At 42.2% G+C, this 26,718-nt stretch overlaps 9 protein-coding genes across 9 annotated transcripts; all 9 read right to left on the reverse strand.

The window, feature by feature from the left end:
* Nucleotides 1–1,008: 1,008 nt before the first annotated feature.
* On the reverse strand, nt 1,009–7,199 carry LOC307246994 (uncharacterized protein). The gene is made up of 5 exons (XM_080023048.1): nt 6,825–7,199; nt 5,883–6,085; nt 5,269–5,679; nt 4,194–4,379; nt 1,009–2,178 (listed from the first exon to the last, which is right to left on the reverse strand). The coding sequence occupies exons 2-5, from the start codon at nt 6,073–6,075 to the stop codon at nt 1,280–1,282; spliced, it is 1,689 nt and encodes a 562-aa protein (XP_079879174.1). The 5' UTR covers nt 6,076–6,085; nt 6,825–7,199; the 3' UTR covers nt 1,009–1,279.
* A 673-nt stretch (nt 7,200–7,872) lies between these two features.
* Nucleotides 7,873–8,259, reverse strand: LOC307246997 (histone H2A-like; the record flags this gene model as incomplete). The annotated part of the gene is made up of 1 exon (XM_080023051.1): nt 7,873–8,259. The coding sequence occupies one exon, from the start codon at nt 8,257–8,259 to the stop codon at nt 7,873–7,875; it is 387 nt and encodes a 128-aa protein (XP_079879177.1).
* Nucleotides 8,260–9,126: 867 nt separating this feature from the next.
* Nucleotides 9,127–9,537, reverse strand: LOC307246996 (histone H3.2; the record flags this gene model as incomplete). Its single annotated transcript, XM_080023050.1, has 1 exon — nt 9,127–9,537. The coding sequence occupies one exon, from the start codon at nt 9,535–9,537 to the stop codon at nt 9,127–9,129; it is 411 nt and encodes a 136-aa protein (XP_079879176.1).
* A 745-nt stretch (nt 9,538–10,282) lies between these two features.
* On the reverse strand, nt 10,283–10,894 carry LOC307246995 (histone H1-like; the record flags this gene model as incomplete). The annotated part of the gene is made up of 1 exon (XM_080023049.1): nt 10,283–10,894. The coding sequence occupies one exon, from the start codon at nt 10,892–10,894 to the stop codon at nt 10,283–10,285; it is 612 nt and encodes a 203-aa protein (XP_079879175.1).
* A 1,431-nt stretch (nt 10,895–12,325) lies between these two features.
* LOC307246999 (histone H4) lies at nt 12,326–12,637 on the reverse strand (the record flags this gene model as incomplete). The annotated part of the gene is made up of 1 exon (XM_080023053.1): nt 12,326–12,637. One exon carries the CDS (start codon nt 12,635–12,637, stop codon nt 12,326–12,328), a length of 312 nt encoding a protein of 103 aa, XP_079879179.1.
* A 5,223-nt stretch (nt 12,638–17,860) lies between these two features.
* LOC307247539 (histone H2A-like) lies at nt 17,861–18,247 on the reverse strand (the record flags this gene model as incomplete). The annotated part of the gene is made up of 1 exon (XM_080023704.1): nt 17,861–18,247. The coding sequence occupies one exon, from the start codon at nt 18,245–18,247 to the stop codon at nt 17,861–17,863; it is 387 nt and encodes a 128-aa protein (XP_079879830.1).
* A 987-nt stretch (nt 18,248–19,234) lies between these two features.
* Nucleotides 19,235–19,645, reverse strand: LOC307247016 (histone H3.2; the record flags this gene model as incomplete). Its single annotated transcript, XM_080023070.1, has 1 exon — nt 19,235–19,645. The coding sequence occupies one exon, from the start codon at nt 19,643–19,645 to the stop codon at nt 19,235–19,237; it is 411 nt and encodes a 136-aa protein (XP_079879196.1).
* Nucleotides 19,646–20,312: 667 nt separating this feature from the next.
* On the reverse strand, nt 20,313–20,924 carry LOC307247012 (histone H1-like; the record flags this gene model as incomplete). The annotated part of the gene is made up of 1 exon (XM_080023066.1): nt 20,313–20,924. One exon carries the CDS (start codon nt 20,922–20,924, stop codon nt 20,313–20,315), a length of 612 nt encoding a protein of 203 aa, XP_079879192.1.
* Nucleotides 20,925–25,743: 4,819 nt separating this feature from the next.
* LOC307247022 (histone H2B 1/2-like) lies at nt 25,744–26,118 on the reverse strand (the record flags this gene model as incomplete). The annotated part of the gene is made up of 1 exon (XM_080023076.1): nt 25,744–26,118. One exon carries the CDS (start codon nt 26,116–26,118, stop codon nt 25,744–25,746), a length of 375 nt encoding a protein of 124 aa, XP_079879202.1.
* Between the last annotated feature and the right edge of the window lie 600 nt (nt 26,119–26,718).

The raw sequence follows: 26,718 nt of genomic DNA on the forward strand, positions 1-26,718 counted from the left end.
ATCATAGAACAAATCAAACGTCCACTGGTTACAAAACAAATCGGTTGAGAGTTTACAGAGGATAAATAAAACACATTTTCAGGGCATTTCGTTTTCTTTTTTTTTTTCTTAAGGTCTGATAGAAATAAAACAAAAATAGGATTTGTCGTTGAAAACTAAGATGTGCAAGTTAAATTTTCATAAAATATAATAAGCAAACATTTATGTGTTGGTGTTCAAAGAAACATAAAAAATAGTCATGCAAAGTCATTCATTTCTACAATTATATGCATTTTACTTTTAGAGGGTAAAGCCTTCAAAACCATTCCAATAGAACTTAATATATAAACAATTATAAAATAAATGTTGGATTCATAGAATCATTCTTTTTAAAATTTGAGCTTTTGTTGATTTTAACATAAAATAATTTCTTAAAATAAAGTTGTCACCAACCAAATTGGGGATCTTTGGCTGCCCAGTGATAATGCCCGGACACAGTTAAGGCCACAACTTTATCATCTTCTGCAGATGGGCTTGAGAGATATGATGGGGTTTGTCCAGGCGCATGGTGAAGTGATAGAGTTTAATTAAATAAAATAATAAAAGCAGCAGTGAGCAAGATTGCTAAATTCTACAACAGTTACAAAGATTTCGGAAGGGGTCGCTATCTTACTTGTCATGAATGTCACACACACACACAGACGACTCTGTTCTTGCTACTATTGTGACAAGAATTTTCAATTGTTCTGAATTCATGGTTTTTTTTTTGTCAAATACATATTTAATTCTATGTTTCACTGTGGTCCCCCCTTCTCAGAGAGACAATCAGTTGTAACATGGTAAGATGGTTTTGGTGGAAATGTTGTGCTCTTGTCACCCCACAGGTCATCCAGAGGAGTTATTTCAAGCAGTTCTTGATGATTATCAAGAGTGTCTTTGCAGATTTGAATTTCAAAACACGTTTATTCATCCATCATACAGAATAAGCAATACATTACTGTTCATTTAACCTGTTACTGTTGCATGTGTCTCAGCTCTTGCCATCTGCAGTACTTCCTGGTGACTAAGTAACCGGGGGCTGACAGCAGGTGTACTTTAATGTTACTGTGTGGGGCATACACCTGCTGTGTTCCAATGAATGGTTATATGTTTATTTGATTGTACACAATGATTGCGGTAAATATATAGAACAAATGCTCTGAGCTCTAGGAGAGGTTCCACAAAGCTCTACAGTAACAGCTCTGGGATGGGAGCCAAACACTTGCTGGTTGGAAACACTCCAGAATCAACACAAGGAGCTTTACTCGGCAGTTTGGACGCAGTGATGTGTCTTCAGCTGCGAGGACCAAGTGAAACTCTTCAAACACAGTGGACAGCGGTACGGTTTAGCTCCTGTGTGAATACGCTGATGTAGTTTGAGTTTGTTTTTCGCACTGAAGCTCTTTCCACACTGGACACACTGATACGGTTTCTCTCCTGTGTGGACACGTTGATGTCGGTTCAGATCGGCTTTTGCGTTGAACCTCTTTCCACACTGCTGGCACTGATACGGTTTCTCTCCTGTGTGGACACGTTTGTGTCGGTTCAGATAAACCTTTGCGTTGAACCTCTTTCCGCACTGCTGGCACTGGTACAGTTTCTCTCCTGTGTGACAACGCTGATGCTCTGTCAGTTTATTTTTGACATAAAAGCACTTCCCACACTGTTCACATTGATATGATCTCTCTCCCGTGTGAATGCGCTGGTGCCTGTCCAGAACACCTTTTGTCCTGAAACTCTGAGCGCACTGCAGGCACTGGTAGGGTTTCTCTCCTGAATGAATACGCTGATGTACTTTAAGTTGAGTTTTCGTATTACAAGTCTTTTCACAATGTTGACAGTGGAATGATCTCTCTCCAGTGTGGACAGTCTGATGTGCTTTCAGACTACTTGGCCACCTGAAGGTTTTCCCACACTGGTCACAACTGTGACTTCTTGGTGTGTCTTTCTGTTTCCTGGTGGTTGCAGAGGTTCCTATTGGCAGAGAGGCTGCAGAGGGGAGGAGACTCTCTGCTCTGATCCCTCCACTTCTCAGCTGTTTGACGTCAAGCTCACTGTGACTCTCCTCAATGTGTTGATGGAGGAAGAGCTGAGACGAGAAGGAGGACAGACACCCAGGACAGGAAAATCCCAGAGTCCGGAGAGACTGGGATTTCACTCCTTGAAGAAGAGGGGGAGGAAAAAACAACGGATCAGAAGTCTGAAAGGGCCCCGGTAAATTAAAATGTTGGGTGCAACTTTGGCAATAACCCTTCAAGTTCTTCAATCAACAATGAATAACTGAATAAACAGCAATGCCAAATTGATAGAAGTTTGTAGAATTAAAAGACATTGCGACATAGCAATCCATATATTTGAGTCAAAAATGTGCTCCCCCACAATAGCAGGGGTGTGCATGGTTTGGATTGGATATGCTTGGTGGATTCATGCCATTTGGGGTTCTTCCATGGCAGCGGTGTTTTTGGGCTCAGGATGTTCTTGCTGCCGTGGGGTGTCACACACACAGCCTCTTTTCTTGTTGTTACAGGAAGGGGCCACGTGCCAAAATTATTGTTTGAATTTTTGCAGAGTTCATCCTGTTGTCAAATACCCCATCTTGGAGAAGCAATAATGATTAGTTGGTTAGTTGAACAAAACATGGTATGATAGTCCTCCAAAGAGAGGTGATTGATGGCGGCCATACATGTATAACAGAAATGTTGTGCTATTGTCATTCCACATGTCATCCAAAGGACCAAGTTAATGTAAGTGGTTCTTGATGATTATACAACTATCTTCATCAACTATCTTTCTTTTGCTGAAATTATTCAACAAATTATCACAAAGGGGTCATTATTAATAGCTCAAATATTTTTGACGTGTAGTTCTTCCTTCACTGTGGAAGAGACAGAAAAACAGTGTAGGCTATAACTTTCATTCATTATCCCAATACATTATTACTCAAGTGTTAACATCAATGAAATAAAGAGAAGATCAATATTCTGAATCTGATCCTTCTTTATTGGTAAGTGTTCACACAGGGGCCATTTTTCTAATGTAACTATCAGCTAACATCCTTTTAAAGGCAGTCTCTTAATTTATGTCATTCAGCGGTGTACAGTACCCAAGTACTTTTCATTATTACAACAGTACATCACATTGGATACAACATTACATATGAACCCTTACTTTGAAGATAAAGCTTCCACACATACAGGTGAAGGTAAAGTTGATGAAAACGATGCACTTTGCACCATAATTGGACTGATAAACATTTTAACAAAAACGTTTTTAGGTTATTGCACCAAGGCTGGAATGCTTCAAAGTGTTGAAATGGCTGAAGTTTGTAGTAAATGTAGTATTCCTTTGAAGGGACTCTCTTCATATATTAAATGAAGGTGGATAGTACCTGTTGCTGCCAAATGATATCTTAGAAAATTGTTTGTTGTTGTTTACCTGACTGAGCAGCAGTCAGTTAAACAATGCGTCAAACCTGAGCACCTTTTCTGGGTAGCAGGGAAGGATGCCACAGACAAACGTTTTTTCTACTGCTTCACTTTGTACTGCTTACTTTTTTGTTCATTATTAATACAGAATAGAGTTTATCGTTATTTATTTTGTCAGAACCGTCTAATTTGTTGATACATGGGTCGTTATTTTTGTTGTGATTTTGAGCGCGATTATTGCACCAGCCACCGAATGTAAACCAAAACACACACCCAAGAAACAACGATAATCCATAACCCCGACTAGAAAGACCTTTAATCACCTCAACTACTCAAAGTAAGACTCAATAAAAGCCGATCAACTGTGTAACAAGGCAAAGCAGAAACGTGTAGTGATGAACAAGGGCGTCTGCATGGCATAACCAAAACTGACTTTGGGATGCCATAACAGTATCCATGTACCCTGTTCTCAAGTACTGTACTTAAACAGCTGAGAACTTGAAGAACATACAAAGTGGCTTCAAATGTGCTATCAAACTGCACATCAAACACTACATAGTGCCCATTTAAATATCATCCAGAATGGAGGACTTTTACCAGAGTTCAATTGTCAATTGGATGAACGTTGCATACTTTGTTCACCGCTGATTGCATCCGTCTTGCATTTGAGGTGAGGCATTTGAAGTTCAAGATTTCAAAGGACATTTTGCGGAACAGACAGGTTTGTGGGAGAAAAAATAAAAAAGTTACCTGACTGAGGTTCTCTCGTCTCCTTCCAAACTTCATCACCGTCGTCAGTCTGCTCAGCACTAGTTGATTCCAAATCAGAATCTGGATCTGAGCTACTGGCTGCTTCTGAAACTCCACCGTCCTCTCTGTTCCCCTCAGTTTGGCTTTGGTGAGCTCCCTCTTCATCATCAGAGCGCTGGTGCAGATCTGGAGGTAAAAGTACAGATACACAGAAAAGAGTCTCATTCTACTATATACATTTTTATTAAGCATTCAAGGTTTCTAATAATTTGAACGGGGCAGATCTGCACAGTGCACGGTGTTTGGCAGCCTGTAGCTCAGTCAAATCTACTTTGTTGTTGTTATTTGAGCTGCTACTGAGGGACTCTCCATGTAATTTTTAGCCCGTGATCTCTGCTCCCCGGAGGCGGCAGACACAGCCCGAAAGTTGGTCAAATTGTCACTTTTTACAATTGTAATAGATATTATAATATATTCAAACTCATGTGTTTTTTTCGGAAGGAGCATTCCAACGTGATTTCAGGCCAATACTGACAGCCCTATTGGTTAGATTGTAGGACAAAATTATATTTATTTTCTTTCGTGCATTTATTTTATTTTTTAATCACAGCCATTGCGATTCGAAAATTGCATTCAATTACATCACAATGTCGGCTTGAATTTGATTAATCGTTCAGTCCTAGATTTTACCAATTTTAAATAGAAAAAAAATAGAAACTCAATATGTGGCGGTCAATGTTGATTTTTGTATTAAAAAAAAACAAAGAACTTTGAAGCAATGCCTAGTTGCATTTCGCGGGCAGCGTGCATTCAGACAATACATACCAAACCAAACTGTTCAGACCCACAACATAGTTGGGACATAAACCTGGGTAACAGTTTAATTTATAACCAAATTCATTGGTTTTAAATTGCTGGAGAGAATTGGAAACATAAAAGCCATCATTAAAATGGAACATAACAGGAGTGTTAAGTGATTAATGCAACATTCCATTGAAGTCAGATAGGAACAAACAGATACGCTGGAACTGACACGGTAGAAGAGCTTGATGGGAGAAGAAAAACAAAGAGTTACCTGACGGAGGTTCTGTGGTCTCCTTCCAACCTCCATCGCTGACTTCAGTCTCAGGTTCAGAACAGTGTGAAGAGAGGAGCTGGTCAGCACCACTCGGTTCTAAAGCAGCAGCTGGATCTTCTGGATCTACTTCTACTTCTATTTCTATTTCTACTACTTCTGCTTCCATCAGTTCAGCTGAGGTGCTGGCTACAAGTTCTGCCTCTCTGTTCTCCTCAGTTTGGAACTGATGAAGCTGGGACCACTGAGCACACTCTTCATCATGTTCCCTCTTCACAGGGAACTCCTCCTCTTCCTCTTTAATGGGTGGGGGCTCTGGCTCCTCCTGGCCCAGACTGGGGAGCCACTCCTGCTGCTCAGGGGGAAGCTCCTCTTTACAGGCAGAGAGCTGCTGGGGCGCTGGAGGGAACGCTGCCATATCCAAATTAAATAACCATGAAAATCACAGGTAAACACTGACAACCACACACTTAAAAAATATAATTGTAACTTTTAATTACCTTCATGGCCTATTCATAAATCTGAATTTAATACATTTTAAGACTTTGACAGAAGCTGCAGACACCCCGATGAAACATGCAACAGGAGGATGTAAAGGTTTCTAAGGTACAGACCTGCTGTGTGTAGCACAACCTGAGGACTCCAAGCAGCGCTCAGTAACTTGCGTTGCTCAATGTTTTCTCTTTTTAAGAGACAAACTTCCTTCTCGTATTCTGAAAGCGTTTCTTCCATCAACCCCCAGATGTGCTCCACATCTGCCCTCTCTGGCCGCTGGAGCATTGCCCTCAGCGCCTCCACTCTCTGCATCTTCTCTGCTCTGCAGGAGAAAAAACACAAAACAGCCATCAAACAAATAAATTAAAATACAGATTTAATTTTGGCAAACATTGGTGCTACACTGACTAACTAACTAACTAACTAACAGCCCCACCACCAACACTGTTACTGCTGTTGCAGTTGCGTTCATCATCACGTAGCGCTGTCGATCCTGGAAATCTGCGTTGTTTACATTGCTTGTCCAGAAAAAGCGGTTTATAAAATGTCAAAAACACACCCCTGCTAAACTACTCCCCCTGGTGTATTTGTTCTCCCTTTTTCTTTTTCTACTACTTTTGCTTGGCTTACAATGTGCAGCCCAACTCATACATACTACATTTGTATTATAAGATACCATGTAATTATGTGTACAACTATAACCTGTTTGCACTTCATGTTACACTTGTATGATTTGGATTTTGCATACTACAAGTATACTTAGTGTATCATGTTAGATAATTGATCATACTATACTGATAGATATCATATGATATAACCTGTATATAGTTAAACTGTCACTTTACATTTTGCTCTATTACTTTTTTGCACACATAGCATTACAGAGGCATAGCACAGAGCCCACATTCTGCAACTGTATGTGTGTATTGTATATTACTTAGTCTAAATCATACATTTAAAATGAATGATATTAATTATGTGGATTTCTTCATACAATCTGTTATCACCATCAAATATCATGTTTTCCCAGTTTAAACAGAAGACAATCAATGCGGTCTTACCACAACATCTATGGGAGCCCGAGCAGCAAAGGATGACGGCAGCTCGCCCTCACTCAGAATGATTGACGGTTTGATATTTATTACCATGAAGTGATTACTAAGTAAACCATGTTCTATTAATCTCAATCACCGTGCGCCTGCTTGCACACCTGCTCTGTGCAGCGTCCACCAACTCGCGTTGGCCATTGTTTTCTTCTTGTAAACGACAAACCTTCTCCGCGTATTCTGAGATTTTTTTTCCCCCCAAATAATCCTAAAATCTCATCCGCGGCTGCAGCCAGAGGGCGGCTGATCCCTGCGCTCGGGGTTTCTAACCTCTACATTTTAACACGGGGGTGGAAACCGCTGCGGGGACATAAACAAACAGAAACGAGCTTCCGGACGTCCGGTGTGTCGCGGAAAATATTTCCCCGGAAACAGGGGCCACATGGTTCGGTTGCGGTGTTAGATTTATGACCTATCCATCGGTGGGGACTTGCGCAGCGTCCTCCCGAGTCTGAACCACCAAGTCCGCACGTCCGCACTTCGCGTACTCGGCGTTGAGAAACGGCCTTCGTCTGACATTGGTGCTACGCCGGATTACAGGACTTCCGCTTTGTCGCCGAAAACATTCCCCGGGAATCGGACTGACTGCATGGTTCCGCTGTCACATGAATTCACTTCGGTGTCAGTTTCTTCATCCACTAGATGGCAGTAGTGGCCCGGAGAGAGGGCCACTACTTCGCAGTATGTATTTATATTATTGGCTGAAGTACAAACAATCCGTTTATATCGTACGGATTTTAAACTGTGATAGCTGTGTGCAAGGTTTACACACGTCTTTGTATGTTAATTTTCCAGTAGAAACATTAAATGTAACGGAACTAAACTTGAAAGTACTACACATGTTTTAATGAGCTTAAGCTTGTTGCTCGACAGCAAATATAAATACATAACCATGAACAACATTAAATATGACGGAAATGGTGAAGGAGGGTTTGCTCTGTACAAAGATGTGTGCGGCTCTTAAAAGAGCCTTTGGGTTGTTTCTGGAAGTGGTCCGGTCGATTTACTTTCCCTTGGCGGCCTTCTCGGTCTTCTTGGGGAGCAGCACAGCCTGGATGTTGGGCAGGACGCCGCCCTGGGCGATGGTGACGCCGCCCAGCAGCTTGTTGAGCTCCTCGTCGTTGCGGACGGCCAGCTGCAGGTGACGGGGGATGATGCGGGTCTTCTTGTTGTCACGGGCGGCGTTTCCAGCCAACTCCAGGATCTCAGCGGTCAGATACTCCAGCACGGCCGCCAGGTAGACGGGGGCGCCGGCGCCGACGCGCTGGGCGTAGTTGCCTTTGCGCAGCAGCCGATGAACGCGGCCGACGGGGAACTGGAGTCCGGCGCGGGAGGAGCGAGTCTTGGCCTTCGCCCTGGCTTTGCCGCCCTGTTTGCCTCTTCCAGACATGGTTCAAGACGCTGCTTCGGTAGAATGAGCGCACGGCGCGACGCGACCTGTTATATCCTGCAAGGGAAGCTGCTATTGGTCCGATCTGAAGAGCGACCTCGCGGCTCGCGCGCCGTTAAATCTCCCGTTATGTGATTGGCCCAAACTGAGGCCGCTGACACGCGCCCGTCGCCGATTGGATAAATTGTTATTTAAAAATTTCCGCCAAAACTCAAAAACTTTTAGACAATGACACATACATCTACAGAAAAAAATAAAGATTAAAATCTCTGGGTTTTCAAACAATATCCTCACACTACTGTTCATGAAACGGTTGTTTGTATTTAGTTGTTTTTTTCCTCAACGCTTTGTTTTTTATTTATCAAAATACAAGGTTTATGAAATCATTTACATGTTATTTTTAGGATAACGGGACATACATTTAATAAATACACAATATTTTCAAACAAAAAACAATAAATATATGAGAACGAGCTCAGCAAGTTTTTGAATTGGGTATGAAATTTCCACATTTCATTGTCAAATTAAACTGTTGCCCACATTGCAGCAGCACATTTTATGGATTCCTATTATTTGTATTTATTTTCAGCAAATACTCATGGATGTAATGCGGTGGACAATGAAACATCAATGAGCACAATGTGCGTAAACACTGTCCCAACATTATTCCTGCCGAACGGCCACATCTATGATGCAGCATTGTGTGGAAATATATATTTTGATTATTCCTGCAGGAAACAACCTAATCGGAAGCAGTCCCCCCACGTATCAATCAAGCAACTTGCCCCATAACAGTGATTTAAGCTCTTGGATTACGATGTGGTGGCTCTTAAAAGAGCCGTTTGCTTTGAGGTGTAGTGGGTGGGTTTAAGCGCGCTCTCCGCGGATGCGGCGGGCCAGCTGGATGTCCTTGGGCATGATGGTGACTCTCTTGGCGTGGATGGCGCACAGGTTGGTGTCCTCGAACAGACCGACCAGGTAAGCCTCGCTGGCCTCCTGAAGAGCCATGACGGCGGAGCTCTGGAAGCGCAGGTCGGTCTTGAAGTCCTGAGCGATCTCTCTGACCAGGCGCTGGAAGGGCAGCTTGCGGATGAGCAGCTCGGTGGATTTCTGGTAACGACGGATCTCTCTGAGAGCCACGGTACCGGGCCTGTAACGGTGAGGCTTCTTGACGCCGCCGGTGGCCGGGGCGCTCTTACGGGCAGCTTTGGTGGCAAGCTGCTTCCTGGGAGCCTTTCCTCCGGTGGATTTACGGGCGGTCTGCTTGGTCCTGGCCATGGTTGAAGTTTCTCTCGAGGGTTTGAGAACAAGAGTGCGTCGCGTTGACGGCGCTGAGATATTTATAGTCCTTGTGGCGCTAGTGCTGTGTGCTGATTGGTCCGTGGCGGTGGCACGTGACCGTCGTCACAATACATTCAAGTTTTTAATTTAGGGTATAGTTACTTCTTTTATAATAACATATTGATATATATATGTGTGTTAAATATGACATGGAGTAAAAAAAATAATATAGCATTACTTGTGTTATTATACAAATATATATATGAAGTGAATTGTTATGGTATGACATTTACTTAAATCACTGAAATGAAAAAAAAAGTTTTTAGTTTAGTTTTTTTTTTTTCTATAAACACTGGGGCGACCTCTGCCATTCTTACTTCTCTTCATGTTAAATGTCATAGAGAAAATATAACAATACCTATGTTATAATAAAAATATATATGAAGTGTTATAGTAAAGCACATACTTAAATCACTGAAATTAATGATTTGTCATTTTGTCGAGTGTCAATTGATATTATTTACATTTTCATTTTGTTTTGTGGTCTAGTTTAGGGTTCAGTGAAAGGCACCATATAAAAAAATACATTTAGAATAAAATACATTATGAATTTGCTTCCATTCATTTTAGGTACAATTGGGTTTGTTGTTTTGAATCAAGAGTCTGTGCAGACGAGCTCTCTATGAGGGTGTGGGTGGCTCTGAAAAGAGCCTTTGTGTGTGTGGAGCAGGATGAAGTGAATTTACTTCTTCTTGGGAGCTGCCTTCTTGGCTGCTTTGGGCTTCGCGGCCTTCTTCGCCGGAGCTTTCTTAGCAGCGGGTTTCTTGGCGGCGGGTTTCTTGACAGCGGGTTTCTTGGGGCTTTTGAGCGACTTCTTGGAGCTTTTAGCCGCCTTCTTGGGGCTCTTGGCGGGTGGTTTGTTTGCTTTCTTGGGTGACTTCTTGGCGGCTGTAGCCTTCTTAGCTGGACTCTTGATGGGCTTCTTGGCCGCAGCGGGCTTCCTGGCTGCAGCGGGCTTCTTGGCTTTGGGAGCGACGGCTTTCTTAGCGGGCTTCTTGGTGTCCGCCTTGTTGATCTTGAAGGATCCGGAGGCTCCGCTCCCCTTGACCTGGACCAGGGTTCCATTAAGCACCAGGCCCTTGAGGGCGATCTTGACACGGGAGTTGTTCTTCTGCACGTCGTAGCCGTCGGCGGCCAGAGCCTTCTTGACGGCGGCCAGAGAGACGCCGCTGCGCTCGTTGGAGGCGGACACCGCTTTGACGATCATGTCTCTCACGCTGGGTCCTGTCTTCTTGGGAGCAGGAGCCTTCTTCTTGGGGGCTTTGACCGGAGCGGCTGGAGCGACTTCTGCCATTGTTCCTTCTCTTCAGGCGGATTGACAAAGTTCACTGTGGAGTCTGAGCAGATTGAGGCTGGAACGAGGCGGGGGCTGGACTTAAACACAACATGAGAACCGCAGGGACTCAGCCCGTGGAGTTGTTCGCCTTCTGCAGAAACGTCTCCTCACTTTGTGTTTTCTTCGCTGACTTTTGGGGATAAAATACACGGATCCAGTGAGTTCTGGGGCTATAACGTGTAACGGACACAAAGACAACTTGTTACCGTTCAATAAAAATGTACATTTAGTGCCGGAGACCGAAGCGTTGTTGTAACGGACACTGAAAAGCTGCGTTTTGCAGCATGGAAAGATTGACTTCACATGTCCACTTGTTCGTATTTTGTCTTTTTAAACTATTTAAACTGAAAACTAGAACAAAAACAAATGTCGTCCATTTAGTAGAGATGTTGGACAAAGGACAGGAGGTGAAATGAGTCCTCCAGTCCGATGTGTGATCTATTAAACACACACTTTCTCCTCGCCTTAAACACACGTGCAGCGGCAGTGATAGATCAACCTTCGTTTCCTTCATTTATTACATTGGATTTTCAAATCAAATGGTGATGACGAAACAACTTTATTTCAAAATAAATGAGTAATGAAGGATGAGGAACATTGAGGTGTTTGTCTAATGTTACTTTATCAGGTAATATTCATCACACCATTAAGAACACTGAACGATTGCTGAGATGTTGAGACGTCAACCACGTCGTCATGAATTTAGATTTTACTTTATTATTTTATACGCTGAGAATGAACTCAGACTTTTTACATTATTCTCTGGATTCTAAGAATAACGGTGGAGATCGGAGATTGAAGTGCCAAAGCGCGAACAAAATACCCAATATGTACACAATTTAAGTATACATATAAACTAACCAGAGAACCTAGAGAAAGTGAAAACGGAGCAATTTTCCCAACAACACAGGAAGAGAAAGTCTATAAGGTGAGTCTGACAAGAGATCCAAGAGGTTTTTTGTGGAAAACGTTTAATAGCGCAGTCAGAGTGGTGTTACAATAGTTTATAGAGAAGACTATTAAATGCTTACACAGCGGAGGATGGCTTGGAAACTTTTGTCAGTTACTCATAGAAAATGTATATGGTGTTTGTGGGCGTAAACTCATTCCAAACCAAGGCTGAGGCAGGAAGCGCTTTACGGTGAACGTGGGGGGGGCCTGAAAAGGGCCTGTGTTTAGTAGAACAAAAAAATAAAAGATCATTTTTATCTTACTCCTACAAATGTCTCACATTATGGACAACAAAATAAATTCTGATAAAGACGGCGTTGCATGTTGTGTTGATGTTGTGTTCGTCGGTATCGTTCCACACAAAACCGGAAGAAGCGCTTTACAGTGGACTTGGGGGGCCCTGAAAAGGGCCTTTGTTTAGTGGAGCTGTTGCAGAGTTTAACCGCCGAAGCCGTACAGGGTGCGTCCCTGCCTCTTCAGGGCATAGACCACATCCATGGCGGTGACGGTCTTTCTCTTGGCGTGCTCGGTGTAGGTGACGGCGTCACGGATGACGTTCTCCAGGAACACCTTGAGAACACCGCGGGTCTCCTCGTAGATCAGACCGGAGATACGCTTGACGCCGCCGCGGCGAGCCAGGCGGCGGATAGCGGGCTTGGTGATTCCCTGGATGTTATCGCGGAGAACTTTGCGGTGACGCTTGGCGCCTCCTTTGCCGAGTCCCTTTCCTCCTTTACCGCGACCGCTCATGTTTGCAGAGAGAGTAGAACAAGCTGTAGTGACTCCCTGTCCGTCAGTCCGTGGTGTTAAAGCTTCACAGCGGACGTAGAGGAGGCCACACTGGCCCTACGCTGCAGGTCTACAAACATGGTTTCGTCTTTCCGCTGAGAAATGATCAACGGGACGAGACTGTTCTGTTCCAACCGTCTTCAGTACTTTATTTGGGAGTTGAATTAAATAATATCGGAAAAATCTGAAAAAGTTGCTGTTCTATTTGAAGGTCTTTAGCCACTTCATTTTTAAATATCTCGCAATACAATTCGAATTTTCACTGTGTTCTTTGTTCCGATTGAAGTTGATTCATTTTAAATTTCATTCGTAACATTTCTATGTTGCAGAAATGACTTATTTCTTTCCAGTGTGATGTCAAATCAGATAAGTGCAGCTGGAAAACCAACGTATATGATCCTGATCCATCTACAATTTTACTAAAACATAAATCAAATATATGAACCATACACATGTATAATACACTTCATGATTGCAAAATGTATAGCATTTTTCCACATTTATTCCATTTCACTTAATCCCTTATTACACCCTACATGGCGTGTGTGTGTGATGTATTATAAACATGTTCAAACATCTTGGAACTTTGTCTTAGTGAGTTGAGTTTGATGACAAACGTTGATGTATTTTCCCCAATAGTTTGAAGCCTCTGAGGCCAGTCCACGATGATTTACAGTCATCCAGTGGCGGAGACGTGCAACTACACGGAATTTACAAAAATAAAATCATTTATTCAGAAAAGTAATGATTCTTGAAATGAAACTGCAAAATGGTAGGAGGGTGAGGGGGATGAATTCATAAAATAATGATTTTTGTTGTGGGGCATTTAATTGGAAAAGGACCAGGGGCTATTTGAGTGAAGTTCTGATTTAAGACGTTCTGCAGAAGGCCCAGATCCACTTAACACAGTCCACTACTGCTCCTAGGAGTAAAACAAACTGTTTGTTGTTGTTAGTCAATGTTTGCTTTGGGAAATCAGCACAAGGTTTAGTTGACAGTGATGTTGACTGATGCAAAGTGAGCACTGGATCGTGGGTTTGAATCCCGACTTGACGCGTCCGACCGACCTTGTTGTTGTTGGAGAACGTTTCCTGATCAGAGTCTAAAGGTCCTCCAGTGGTGTGATGTCGATGAGCAGAGCATCAGCCTGCAGATGGTGACGTCATCTTTAACCGTATCCTCGTGTCAAGAGAAACCAGTGAAGATGATGTCAGAGCAGCAGTAACCAGGAAGGCGCTGTAGTGTGACAGGTTCAGACGCTTCCGTCACATGTTCCAGTCCCAGTTTTCCATCCGAGTCCCTGCAGGGGTTCTCTTTGATTGGAGGGGACGCCGTCTTGTTAAGACTCAGTGGCTTGAAGAGCGAAGCACTTGATGACATTTTCAGGTTTGTACATTTGAGACTGAGATTCCTGGGTGAGCTTTGAAAATCTCCCAGCGCGAGGGCACGTTTAAAAGCACCTGGAAAACTTCTGACATACATGAACCACCCACTCATCACGCATCAAAATACAAATGCAAAGAATGAAAACAAATGTGTATTTTTGACACTGAGCATGTTGGCATTGTCATTGTCATACAGCTGTTTTTTTTTCCACAACAGTCTGTGTCACTCAAATGAAAGGTAAATTACAATATCATTAATATTAGTAATACACAGTTTCTGATACTGATCAGAAACAAGCACGTATACATAAATATTGAATATAAATAATTTGAGATCATGTATGGCACATTTGGGTCTCCGGGAAAAAAGTTCAACCAGGTTTGGGCTTACGTTTAACACACAAAACCTACACATCTAAGTTTTCAACAAAAAGTGCTATTTTTGTTTTATTTCTATCAGACATTAAAAAAAACATTGAAAACAAAATCCCCCGATGTCAACATAGAATTACTTTAACTTGTGCTGTTGAGTGTGTTTGATTTATCTTCTGTAAACTCTTAAAGGATTTGTTTTGTAACCAGTGGACGTTTGATTTGTTCTATAATGTTATCTTGTTGTTTTCTTGTTCATTGGAGTTGAACAATAACAAATACAAGAGTCGAGGCCGCGCCTGAATGTGACGTCACAAAACAAACCCAGTCACAATGGTTTCGATCTGGTTGTCATATTTGGACCAAAATCAGAAACAGATTATTAAACTCACTCTCATATCAAAAAATTACACCAGATTGTTGGTTAAACAAGTGTCACGAATAATCACTTAGAGCCTAAATTAACATTCGATTTGCTTTCAAAAGCCAATGTGCTTTTTCTGGTTCTCATCCAAAACCAACGAGAACCACCATTTGCATTTTCATTTCAATTTAGAAAAAAAAAAAAACAGTATCCTGCTTTTATTTCATGCTAGTCAGAACAAAATCAAAACCCCCTGCATTTGAAATTGTCATACATTGAAAATGAGATGTCTGTTCGGAGATAGACCGTTGAGCATCTGTCTTGATTTTGTTACGGATGTGAATGAAAGCAAGGAATCTACTGCTGTTACAGCTTCATCCCCATGGAAAAAGTATGTTTTAGAAACAGTCAAGGAGAGATCCACACACACAGGGAATCCCACCTGTCATTACTGGGGAGGAGGGCAAAGTCTTAGTCATTACACTATACACACCACATGTAACATAGTGTGCTCACATATATACACTGTATATACGTGAATACATACATACATGGTAAATGCTGTTTGAGGAAGGAGGCGAGGCATATTTGCATTGCATAATTTCTAGGTATTAAGCTTTACATTCGGTGACACATTTAGTTTTAACATTGATATTTAACATTTTGATTTAATGTTTAGATTTTGACCTCATATTTATTAATATAGAGGCCAGTGGCTCAGGAGGTAGAGCAGGTCGTCTCGCAATTGGATGGTCCATCCCCAGCTCCTCTTGATAGTGTGCTGATGTGCCCTTGAGCAAGACACTTAGTCTCCCTGTTCCTCGGTACATCAGAAACTGGGATCGTAAAATGCATTGACAATAAGTTAAATTTAACATTCATTTTTTACATATAAACATATTGTTAACATTTACATATAACACGTTGTTTTACATCCATTTCTATCTCAAATGTGAGGAAAGTGACCTAAATATTCAAAATATAGCACCTAGAAAATTTTAACCAAATTCTTCCGCTTATTATGCGGCATCCCATAATATATTGCCAATCAAACATTAAAATAAACAATATAAACCATAAGCTATTCAAAATATTAAATACAATCAAAACAACTATTTAATATAAATAGTGAAAATAAATTATTTGAGGTCATTTGATGAAGTAAAAAACGTTTTATTTTTTTGAATACACTGAAACCTTTTGTTGTTTCTCGCTTTCCTGTGGGTGATAGACATAGACAGAGACACAGAAGGTGAGAGAAAAATACACTTCTGTCCAGAAGATTCCACCGGGGTTGCCAGGTCTGTGCAATAAAAAAAACAACATCATTTCTCCAAAAGGTTTTTCTCTGGTTCATTGACAGAAGTCCCTTCTTCTCACTCATTGAAGATAAAGCTTCCACACATACAGGTTAAGGTAAGTTCATGAAAATGATGCACTTTGCACCATAATTGGACTGAAAACCTTTTTAGGTTATTGCACGAAGGCTGGAATGCTTCAAAGTGTTGAAATGGCTGAGTTGTGGAAAATATAGTATTCCTTTAAAGGGACTCTCTTCATGTATTAAGGTGGATAGTACCTGTTGATGCCAAATTATATATTCGTAAACGACATCCCCTCGTGAGGGTTTAAGGGATTGTTTACCTGACTGAGCAGCAGTGAGTTAAACAATGCGTCAAACCTTCCTGGGTAGCAGGGAGGATGCCACAGACAAACAGTTTTTCTACTGCTTCACTTTGTACTGCTTAGTTTTTTGTTCATTATTAATACAGAATAGAGTTTATCGTGATTTATTTTGTCAAACCGTCTAATTTGTTGATGCATGGATCGTTATTTCTGTTGTGATTTTGAGCGTGATTATTGCACCAGCCACCGAATGTAAACAAAAACACACCCAAAAAAAACAATAATAATCCATAGCAAGAACTGAAAAGACCTTCAATGGCCTCAACTAATCAAAGTAAGACTCAGTAAAAGAATGAAACATGCAACGTTTAAACAAGTGGATGTAAAGGTTTCTAAGGTACAGACCTGCTGTGTGTAGCACAGCCTGAGGACTCCAAGCAGCGCTCAGTAACTTGCGTTGCTCAATGTTTTCTCTTTTTAAGAGACAAACTTCCTTCTCGTATTCTGAAAGCGTTTCTTCCATCAAGCCACAGATGTGCTCCACATCTGCCCTCTCTGGCCGCTGGAGCATTGCCCTCAGCGCCTCCACTCTCTGCATCTTCTCTGCCCGCAGGAGAAAAAACACAAAACAGCCATCAAACAAATAAATTAAAATACAGATTTAATTTTAGCAAACGTTGGTGCTACACTGACTAACTAACTGACAGCCCCACCACCAACACTGTTACTGCTGGCGCAGGTGCATGACAGCATTACATAGCGCTGTCGATCCTGGAATTGGTTTACAATGTGCAGCCCAACTCATACATACTTTTGGTATTGTAAGAAACTCTGAAGTTGTGTACGACTATAAACCTGTTTGCATTGCACGTTATGCTAATTGATCATACTATACTGATACAAAATTCTATCGTATATGTATGTTATATCATACATTATATAATAGCTAATATTTCATATGATATTGGTTCTATTATATAACCTGTATATGGTTAAACTGTCACTTTACATTTTGCACACAGGCCTACAGAGGCAGGGCACAGAGCCCACATGCATTCTGCAGCCATGTGTGTATTGCATATTATAACGGAAATCACACTAACTACATGGTTCCGCTGTCACATGAATTAACTTCTTTAGAGTCGGTTTGTTTTTCCACTAGATGGCAGTAGAGGCCGAGAGGGACTGTACCCACTAGTCTATGTATTATGGGATGGAGAAATATGTTAGTGCCTCAAGTACAAACAGCCTATCACGCTGTATCTACAGATAACGCATGCACTCGGTACATTTATATGATATGGGTTAATATCTGATATTTGCGCGCATGTTTACACATGTCTGTTCCAGTAGAAAACTAGAGGGTTTGCTCTGTATAGAGATGTGTGCGGCTCTTAAAAGAGCCTTTGGGTTGTTTCTGGAAGTGGTCCGGTCGATTTACTTCCCCTTGGCGGCCTTCTCGGTCTTCTTGGGGAGCAGCACAGCCTGGATGTTGGGCAGGACGCCGCCCTGGGCGATGGTGACGCCGCCCAGCAGCTTGTTGAGCTCCTCGTCGTTGCGGACGGCCAGCTGCAGGTGACGGGGGATGATGCGGGTCTTCTTGTTGTCACGGGCGGCGTTTCCAGCCAACTCCAGGATCTCAGCGGTCAGATACTCCAGCACGGCCGCCAGGTAGACGGGGGCGCCGGCGCCGACGCGCTGGGCGTAGTTGCCTTTGCGCAGCAGCCGGTGGACGCGGCCGACGGGGAACTGGAGTCCGGCGCGGGAGGAGCGAGTCTTGGCCTTCGCCCTGGCCTTGCCGCCCTGTTTGCCTCTTCCGGACATGGTTCAATACGCTGCTTCGGGAGAATGAGCGCACGGCGCGACGCGACCTGTTATATCCTGCAAGGGAAGCTGCTATTGGTCCGATCTGAACGGAGAGCTCCTGTTATGTGATTGGCCCAAACGGAGGCCGCTGACACGCGCCCGTCGCCGATTGGATAAATTATGATCCAAAAAATTCCGCCAAAACTCAAAGCTTTCAGACAATGACACATACAGCTCCAGAAAAAAAGATGAACATTTCTGGGTTTTCAAACATTTTCTTCACAGATGTGTTCATGAAACGGTTGTTTGTATTTGTTTTCAAATGACTTTGACTAAATTATGTTATTCTTTTCATCAACCCAATTATGTTTTATATTTATCACAAAATACATCATTTATGAAACCTTTACATTCTTGACCATAATAGGTTATAAATCGAATCTAAATATAAACAAAAATATTTAACATTAACAATAAATCATAAATGTCTGAGACATGCGTCAAGAGCGAGCTCAGCATTAGATCAGTCTTTGGATTGAATATGAAATTTGCACATTCCATTAATGTAATTTAAACGGTTTCAGAAATTGTATACTATTGCCCAAATTGCAACATAACTACATAATTAAATACAACTATAATTTGTATTTAATTAATATTCACCCAATACAGATCGATTCAACACGATCGACAATGAAATACCGAAGAGCACAACGTTGGATTGGACATCATTCCTATTAATTATCCCGTATGATTAATACATGATGCAGTGGTTTGCGCATATTACACACACACGGCGTGATATAAGGAATCACCTAATTCTCTTTACATGTGAGTTTGACGGACGGGGGAAACCACCCTATCGACACCATTCCAACCCCATGATCAACATCAAGCGCTGGTATCGGAGCGACCAGCTTTTGTCATCGTTAATGAATTAATCTCTTGAAAGACGATGTGGTGGCTCTTAAAAGAGCCGTTTGCGTCGGAGTGTAGTGGGTGGGTTTAAGCGCGCTCTCCGCGGATGCGGCGGGCCAGCTGGATGTCCTTGGGCATGATGGTGACTCTCTTGGCGTGGATGGCGCACAGGTTGGTGTCCTCGAACAGACCGACCAGGTAAGCCTCGCTGGCCTCCTGAAGAGCCATGACGGCGGAGCTCTGGAAGCGCAGGTCGGTCTTGAAGTCCTGAGCGATCTCTCTGACCAGGCGCTGGAAGGGCAGCTTGCGGATGAGCAGCTCGGTGGATTTCTGGTAACGACGGATCTCTCTGAGAGCCACGGTACCGGGCCTGTAACGGTGAGGCTTCTTGACGCCGCCGGTGGCCGGGGCGCTCTTACGGGCAGCTTTGGTGGCAAGCTGCTTCCTGGGAGCCTTTCCTCCGGTGGATTTACGGGCGGTCTGCTTGGTCCTGGCCATGGTTGAAGTTTCTCTCGAGGGTTTGAGAACAAGAATGCGTCGCATTGACGGCGCTGAGATATTTATAGTCCTTGTGGCGCTAGTGCTGTGTGCTGATTGGTCCGTGGCGGTGCCACGTGACCATCGTCACAAGGCATTCAAGTTTTTTATTTAGGGTATAGTTACTTCTTTTATAATAACATATTGATATATATTTTAAATTGTATTGGAGTAAAAATAAAATACAATACTTTTGTTATTATAAAAATATATGAATAATTGTATAACGTTTATGAATATTATATAGTATATTCTGGAGTTACATATACTATTTCATAGTCTGTTTGGGGTTGTGATGAAAGGCTTATATGAATAAAATACATTATGAATTTGCTTCCACATTAATTTCAGGTCAAATTGGGTTTGTTGTTTTGAATCAAGAGTCTGTGCATTGTAATGTCTGTTTATTATGAATACTAGTTGTAAAGTATTCTTATATATTGTAATTATTTCGATGGTTCTCTGTACAGGCTCCACATAAGTGTTATTTTCTATTGAATATGGATTAAATGTGATTGTTTATAAAATGTCAATTTGTCCATCAACAGTCGTTGTAGAAGAGCTCTCTATGAGGATGTGGGTGGCTCTGAAAAGAGCCTTTGTGTGTGTGGAGCAGGATGAAGTGAATTTACTTCTTCTTGGGAGCTGCCTTCTTGGCTGCTTTGGGCTTCGCGGCCTTCTTCGCTGGAGCTTTCTTAGCAGCGGGTTTCTTGGCGGCGGGTTTCTTGACAGCGGGTTTCTTGGGGCTTTTGAGCGACTTCTTGGAGCTTTTAGCCGCCTTCTTGGGGCTCTTGGCGGGTGGTTTGTTGGCTTTCTTGGGTGACTTCTTGGCGGCTGTAGCCTTCTTAGCTGGACTCTTGATGGGCTTCTTGGCCGCAGCGGGCTTCCTGGCTGCAGCGGGCTTCTTGGCTTTGGGAGCGACGGCTTTCTTAGCGGGCTTCTTGGTGTCCGCCTTGTTGATCTTGAAGGATCCGGAGGCTCCGCTCCCCTTGACCTGGACCAGGGTTCCATTAAGCACCAGGCCCTTGAGGGCGATCTTGACACGGGAGTTGTTCTTCTCCACGTCGTAGCCGTCGGCAGCCAGAGCCTTCTTGACGGCGGCCAGAGAGACGCCGCTGCGCTCGTTGGAGGCGGACACCGCTTTGACGATCATGTCTCTCACGCTGGGTCCTGTCTTCTTGGGAGCAGGAGCCTTCTTCTTGGGGGCTTTGACCGGAGCGGCTGGAGCGACTTCTGCCATTGTTCCTTCTCTTCAGGCGGATTGACAAAGTTCCCTGTGGAGTCTGAGCAGATTGAGGCTGGAACGAGGCGGGGGCTGGACTTAAACACACCATGAGAACCGCAGGGACTCAAGCAGTGTAGTTGTTCGCGCTGCGGCAGAAACGTCTCCTCACTTTGTGTTTTCTCCGCTGACTTTTGGGGATAAAATACACGGATCCAGTGAGTTCTGGGGCTATAACGTGTAACGGACACAAAGACAACTTGTTACCGTTCAATAAAAATGTACATTTAGTGCCGGAGACCGAAGCGTTGTTGGAACGGACACTGAAAAGCTGCGTTTTGCGCCATGGAAAGGTTGACTTCACATGTCCACTTGTTTGTATTTTGTCTTTTTGAACAATTTAAACCGAAAACTAGAACGAAAACAAATGTCGTCCATTTAGTAGAGATGTTGGACAAGGGACAGGAGGTGAAATGAGTCCTCCAGTCCGATGTGTGATCGATTAAACACACACTTTCTCCTCGCCTTTAAACACACATGCAGCGGCGGTGATGGGAGATCAACCTTCGTTTCCTCAATTTATTACATTGGATTTTCAAATCAAATTGTGATGACGAAACAACTTTAATTCAAAACAAATGAGTGATGAAGGATGAGGAACATTGAGGTGTTTATTGTCTAATGTTACTTTACCAGGTAATATTCATCACACCATTTCGTTCGCTGAGATGTTGAGACGTTGAACCATTCACGTGTCTGTATTTGCGATGTCATGATTATTGATTTTAAAAATAATAGTAATGATTTTTATTATTATTATCATCATCTCTTGCTGAGAATGAACTCAGATTTCTGACATCTCATCTCATCTCTAAGAATGACGGTGGAGATCTGACATTGAAGTGACAAACCTCGAACAAATATTCAATGTTTTTTAACAAATTTAAACATTGTCGGAAGAGTCAGATATAATTCAACAGAAGTAAACAGGGGTTAATCTACTATTAAGATAAATACATAACTACTGCTTTAAGAATCGAACAGGATGACGACCATATACAGTCATTGTGGTATATAACATTCATCTTAATATCAATATATACATTTCCTTTAAAGATGTTTTCATAGTGTCTTGATAAAAGAATGAGGTAAAATAATTCAGTTAATTGTTTAATTTGACCCCAGAATACATGGACTAATCTCATTAAAGAATTCGTGATCATCTGCAGACCTCTAGTGGCTGAAATATGTATTTGCATCATAAAGGTTTGTACTGTATCGGAAATTTAAAAAAAGCTATAATCGTTATGGTGACGTTGGCTCACCGAACACCTGCTGTTGTGCACATTTAAACACAGGATCCAGGAGGCACTTCCATGGATTATTGTACTCAGGGATGGGTTGACATGGACAAAAAGTTGGATGGTGGTTGGTGGATGATTTACGTTGCTTTACAAAGGACTATTCAAATAAAATATAACAGATCTGAACAGTATCAAACAAATAATAATAATAGAATAGGTCATCGTTCTACTTACATAAGTAATGCATCCATGATCTGGAATGTCACTATTTTATCCTTAATAAACAGAGTATTAAACACTGGAGTCTTGCATAATAACATGCAAACAATCTGTTCACTTTCAAACAATACATGCCATATCAACCAAATAAAATATTATAGATGTGAGATGTCCATGCACCCACAGGTCTTGTAAACATATCTTCCCCATTCGTTACCACACAAATTCAATCATTATTTCATCCATTGTCCATGGGTGTGATTTCCTCCAGAAAAGCTCTGCCACCCTGTAAAGTGTTGTCATGGTTCAGACCTTCTTGTCATGACACTGTGCAAAGCAGGTTCTGTCAACAGGGACACACAGTGCCACCTGACAGAGCCTGTATTTACACACATCATGAAGTACAGGAGGTGGCGGGCCTGCTACGTCCAAGTCCACCTCCGCAGGCTGTTGTGGTTCCTGGGGATGGAGAGGTTGAATTGGTTAGAAAGTATTTACTTGTCCTCAAAGGGATCCAGGCCTTCTACGGAACAATCCTCTTCTTCTGGAAACCAACGTCCAGATTCTCCATCATCCTCACTCTTCAAAAATAACTTCCAGTGCTTGTTGCACCGTCTGCATCCTTTTCAATTCCAGGTGCAGCTGTTTTCCGTTCTTTAGAATCAATTTCACCGTTTCATTCTGCATACAACAAGCAGTCGCACCTGGGAATAAAACATATTTTATACGCTGTAGAAATAATTCCGATATCTTAAAGTTATCTCTGAACTCAGCCGAAAATAAAAGCACTTGATGAACCCATCCAGATGTGCATCAGCTTGCAGACTTGCTGTGATTGACCATTTCCATTTTCTAATGATCTAGTTTCCAAAACTGAACAAATTGTATGAGTGAGTGTGAAACCATCATTGAAAAACATTATTAAAGTGAACAAAGTGTCAGATTTGTTATGAATTAAAAATATTAATTAATTAAACAATATAACTGAATCTGGTGCCACTGAGTTGAACAGCTGCGACTCAGCTGGTCAGACATGTTGGTGAATTGGACTCATCTAACTTGAATGTACATTCTACACTATATTGGAAAGGAAACTGAATACATTACACCAGTCCTCCGGTCTCTGCACCTTCATCCAGTGTTTCACTGAATTGATTGTAAAATGTTGCTTGATTAGAAATCGTTCAATGGCTGAGGACCAAAACACATGTCCGATTTTCTCTAACATTATGATCCATATTGACCCTTTATTTCACCTTATTAACTGTACATGGAGAAAAGACCGATCCAGGAGAAGCGACACTTTGTGACACTGCTTTCTTGCATTTTTAATTGTCCTTTTGTATAAACTGCACTACACAAATGTACTATACAATCAGAATCAGACTCAACAAATATATTTTCCCAAAACGAGGAATTTGTCGTGGTAAAGCTTGGTGCGCGGCACCGTCGGGTGCAGTTACATCTCTAAGCCACGAGATGGTAGCAAATGACTGAGAATTGGCTTCACAGTCATCAAGCTATTGGGGAATCACATCAAACTCAACTGTAGTTATGAATCATTCTGGTTGCCTGTTGTTTTAGTCTGTGAGGAACATGTGATTGATTATATTCATCTGCAATGAGACAAATTCACATTTATATTGTTTACAACTAAAGCCTAAATGTATTCAAGACCACTCCCATTTCCAAATAAAGGACTTTTTTAGTCAGTAGAGGAGACCAAATGGCCGCTATCTGGACTCAGGCTCCACAAGTTCCAAGAGGAATCACATCAAACAAAATATTTTACAATAAAATACTGATGAAGAAAAAACATTTTTACTTCTTCTCATTTGAAAAATGAACCATACAAATATTGAGATGATAAGAAGTTAGTTAATAGTTTTGAGATCCACTTCTACTGTAAATCTTGCCATGAGTACATTTGTAAGGACTGCTTTGGTTGATATGTGTCCAGAATGCGAACAGCCTTTCAACAACACCTTAAATCTTAGGAATAGGTCCTTTTTGATTCATTTATTACGAGCTGCTCAACTGAAAGATGTACTTGAGAACCACAGGAAACATTTGCAAACGATTATAAACAAAGATTCCTGGGTGTGGGATGAGGCATTCGAGACATTTTTGATGGGGACATCATGAGGGGCTGTATTCAAAATGGCACCATTGGAAAATGGGATCTTTCCTTACTTTGGAATTGTGATGGATTTTCTGTGTTTGAGTCCTCACAGTGTTCTTGTGGCCAATACAAGTCACTATCAATAAATTACCTCCTCGATTGAGGAAAGAACATGTCCTTTTGTCCACACTTTGGTTTGACAAGTCTAAGCCAGGTATGAAAACATTCCTGAAGCCGTTCATACATGGAATGGAAAGTATGAAGGATAAGGGCCTGTAATGGTGATGTGATTCTTAGCTGTAGGGTCTTGGCGATTGTGATTCTGTCGCCAGACCATTGTTGAAACACAGTACACAATTTAATGATAATGGCTGTGACCGGTGTCTTCATCCTGGTGAGCGTGTGGCAGAAGGTCACGGGCGTGTTAATGCCGACCCTTACCTACATCCACCTGCAGGTTGTACACAGCTCCAGCAGTGGAAGGATGATGCGATAAAGGGTGGAGGGAGGATGGAGCTGTTTGAAGAGTCTGTCACTCTCTAACATCATCACTAGCTTTGTACCAGATGACATGCAGGCTGTTCTCTGGGGTGTTGTGTCAATTTCTTACCTTGTTGATTGACAGCTCATATCATACTCAATGCTGGTATGTTGGCGAAAAACAAAATATCTTTAAACACAGAAAAATTGCACTGAAACCCACTAAAGAACTTAACAGTACACCCTCTTCACTTGATTCCTCTGGATCCCAAAGACAATCTGATTAAGTGAGGTCTGTGGCGTAGGTACCATATCAAATCATATGTTTTAGTAATATTGAACTTTGATTCAAAAACATTTAGCAAAGACTGTGTCAAGTGGAACTGGGCCTTGTGCAAAACGTTACATCTTAACCTGCTGGTTAAGATGTGATGTTTTTCCCCTCCATTTGAGTTGTAGTAATTAATAGTGTGGTCAAATTATAAGAACTACGCAATATGTTAAGTTGGCACCTTGTGTGAATCTATGTAAATGCAATCATAAATTTAAAATAAAGTAGAATTATTGTGTATGACCAAATAGACTGTCTATGATGCAAATCATATACATAACACATTTTCATTACATGGATATTATTTAACGGAAAAGCCTTTGTTGGACAGGGTGGGTGGTCCTTAAAAGGACCTTTGGTTTGAGAAGCTGACAGCTCAGCTTACTTGGAGCTGGTGTACTTGGTGACGGCCTTGGTGCCCTCGGACACGGCGTGCTTGGCCAGCTCTCCGGGGAGCAGCAGGCGGACGGCGGTCTGGATCTCCCTGGACGTGATGGTGGAGCGCTTGTTGTAGTGGGCCAGGCGACAAGCTTCACCGGCGATGCGCTCGAAGATGTCGTTGACGAACGAGTTCATGATGCCCATGGCCTTGGAGGAGATCCCGGTGTCGGGGTGGACCTGCTTCAGCACCTTGTACACGTAGATGGCGTAGCTCTCCTTCCTGGTCTTGCGGCGCTTCTTGCCGGTCTTGCTGGGGGTCTTCGACACGGCTTTCTTGGAGCCCTTCTTGGGCGCTGCCTTGGCGGGTTCAGGCATGATGACGGTGCGGAGACACACGGTACCACTGCCGCCATGCTGACGGTGCGGATTCTTTTATAGAGCGCTGATGCAAATGAAGCCCCGTGACTACCTCAAAGTGATTGGGTAGAGTCTGCAAGCCACACTGGGCATGCGCCAGTTGATTTCCAGGACTAGAACGCAGAGACTGAATTTTGAAAACAAATTTTCGTAAATTGACTTGTAACTGATTATTAAAAACACTTAAAATTAATGCAGTGATTGATTATCACATTGGAGCAATTTGAATAACATGCTCTTTTTTGGTCGAAAATTTGAATGAGAAACAAGATGGGATCTTCATAAAAGTTCATATTTTTGACCATTTTACACAGTCCAACACAAATGTGTTTTATTTTAAAATGAAGTGAAATAATTCATCAAGTTAATGAGTGTTATTGTGGGCATATGAAGACAAAATACTCTGTATACAAGGCAACAACTGCATTGCAACGTAAACATTAAACAAATAAATGTGATGTTTTGGAAGCTTTCAGTAGAATGAAGGGAATTTCAGAACGTTCAAGATACAAGTCCAAACTCGAAGTGATGGCGCCACTCGCAACGTGTCCGAAAAAA

The sequence above is a fragment of the Zeus faber genome, assembly GCF_960531495.2.
Source record: "Zeus faber genome assembly, chromosome: 22".
NCBI classification, from domain to species: Eukaryota; Metazoa; Chordata; class Actinopteri; order Zeiformes; family Zeidae; genus Zeus; species Zeus faber.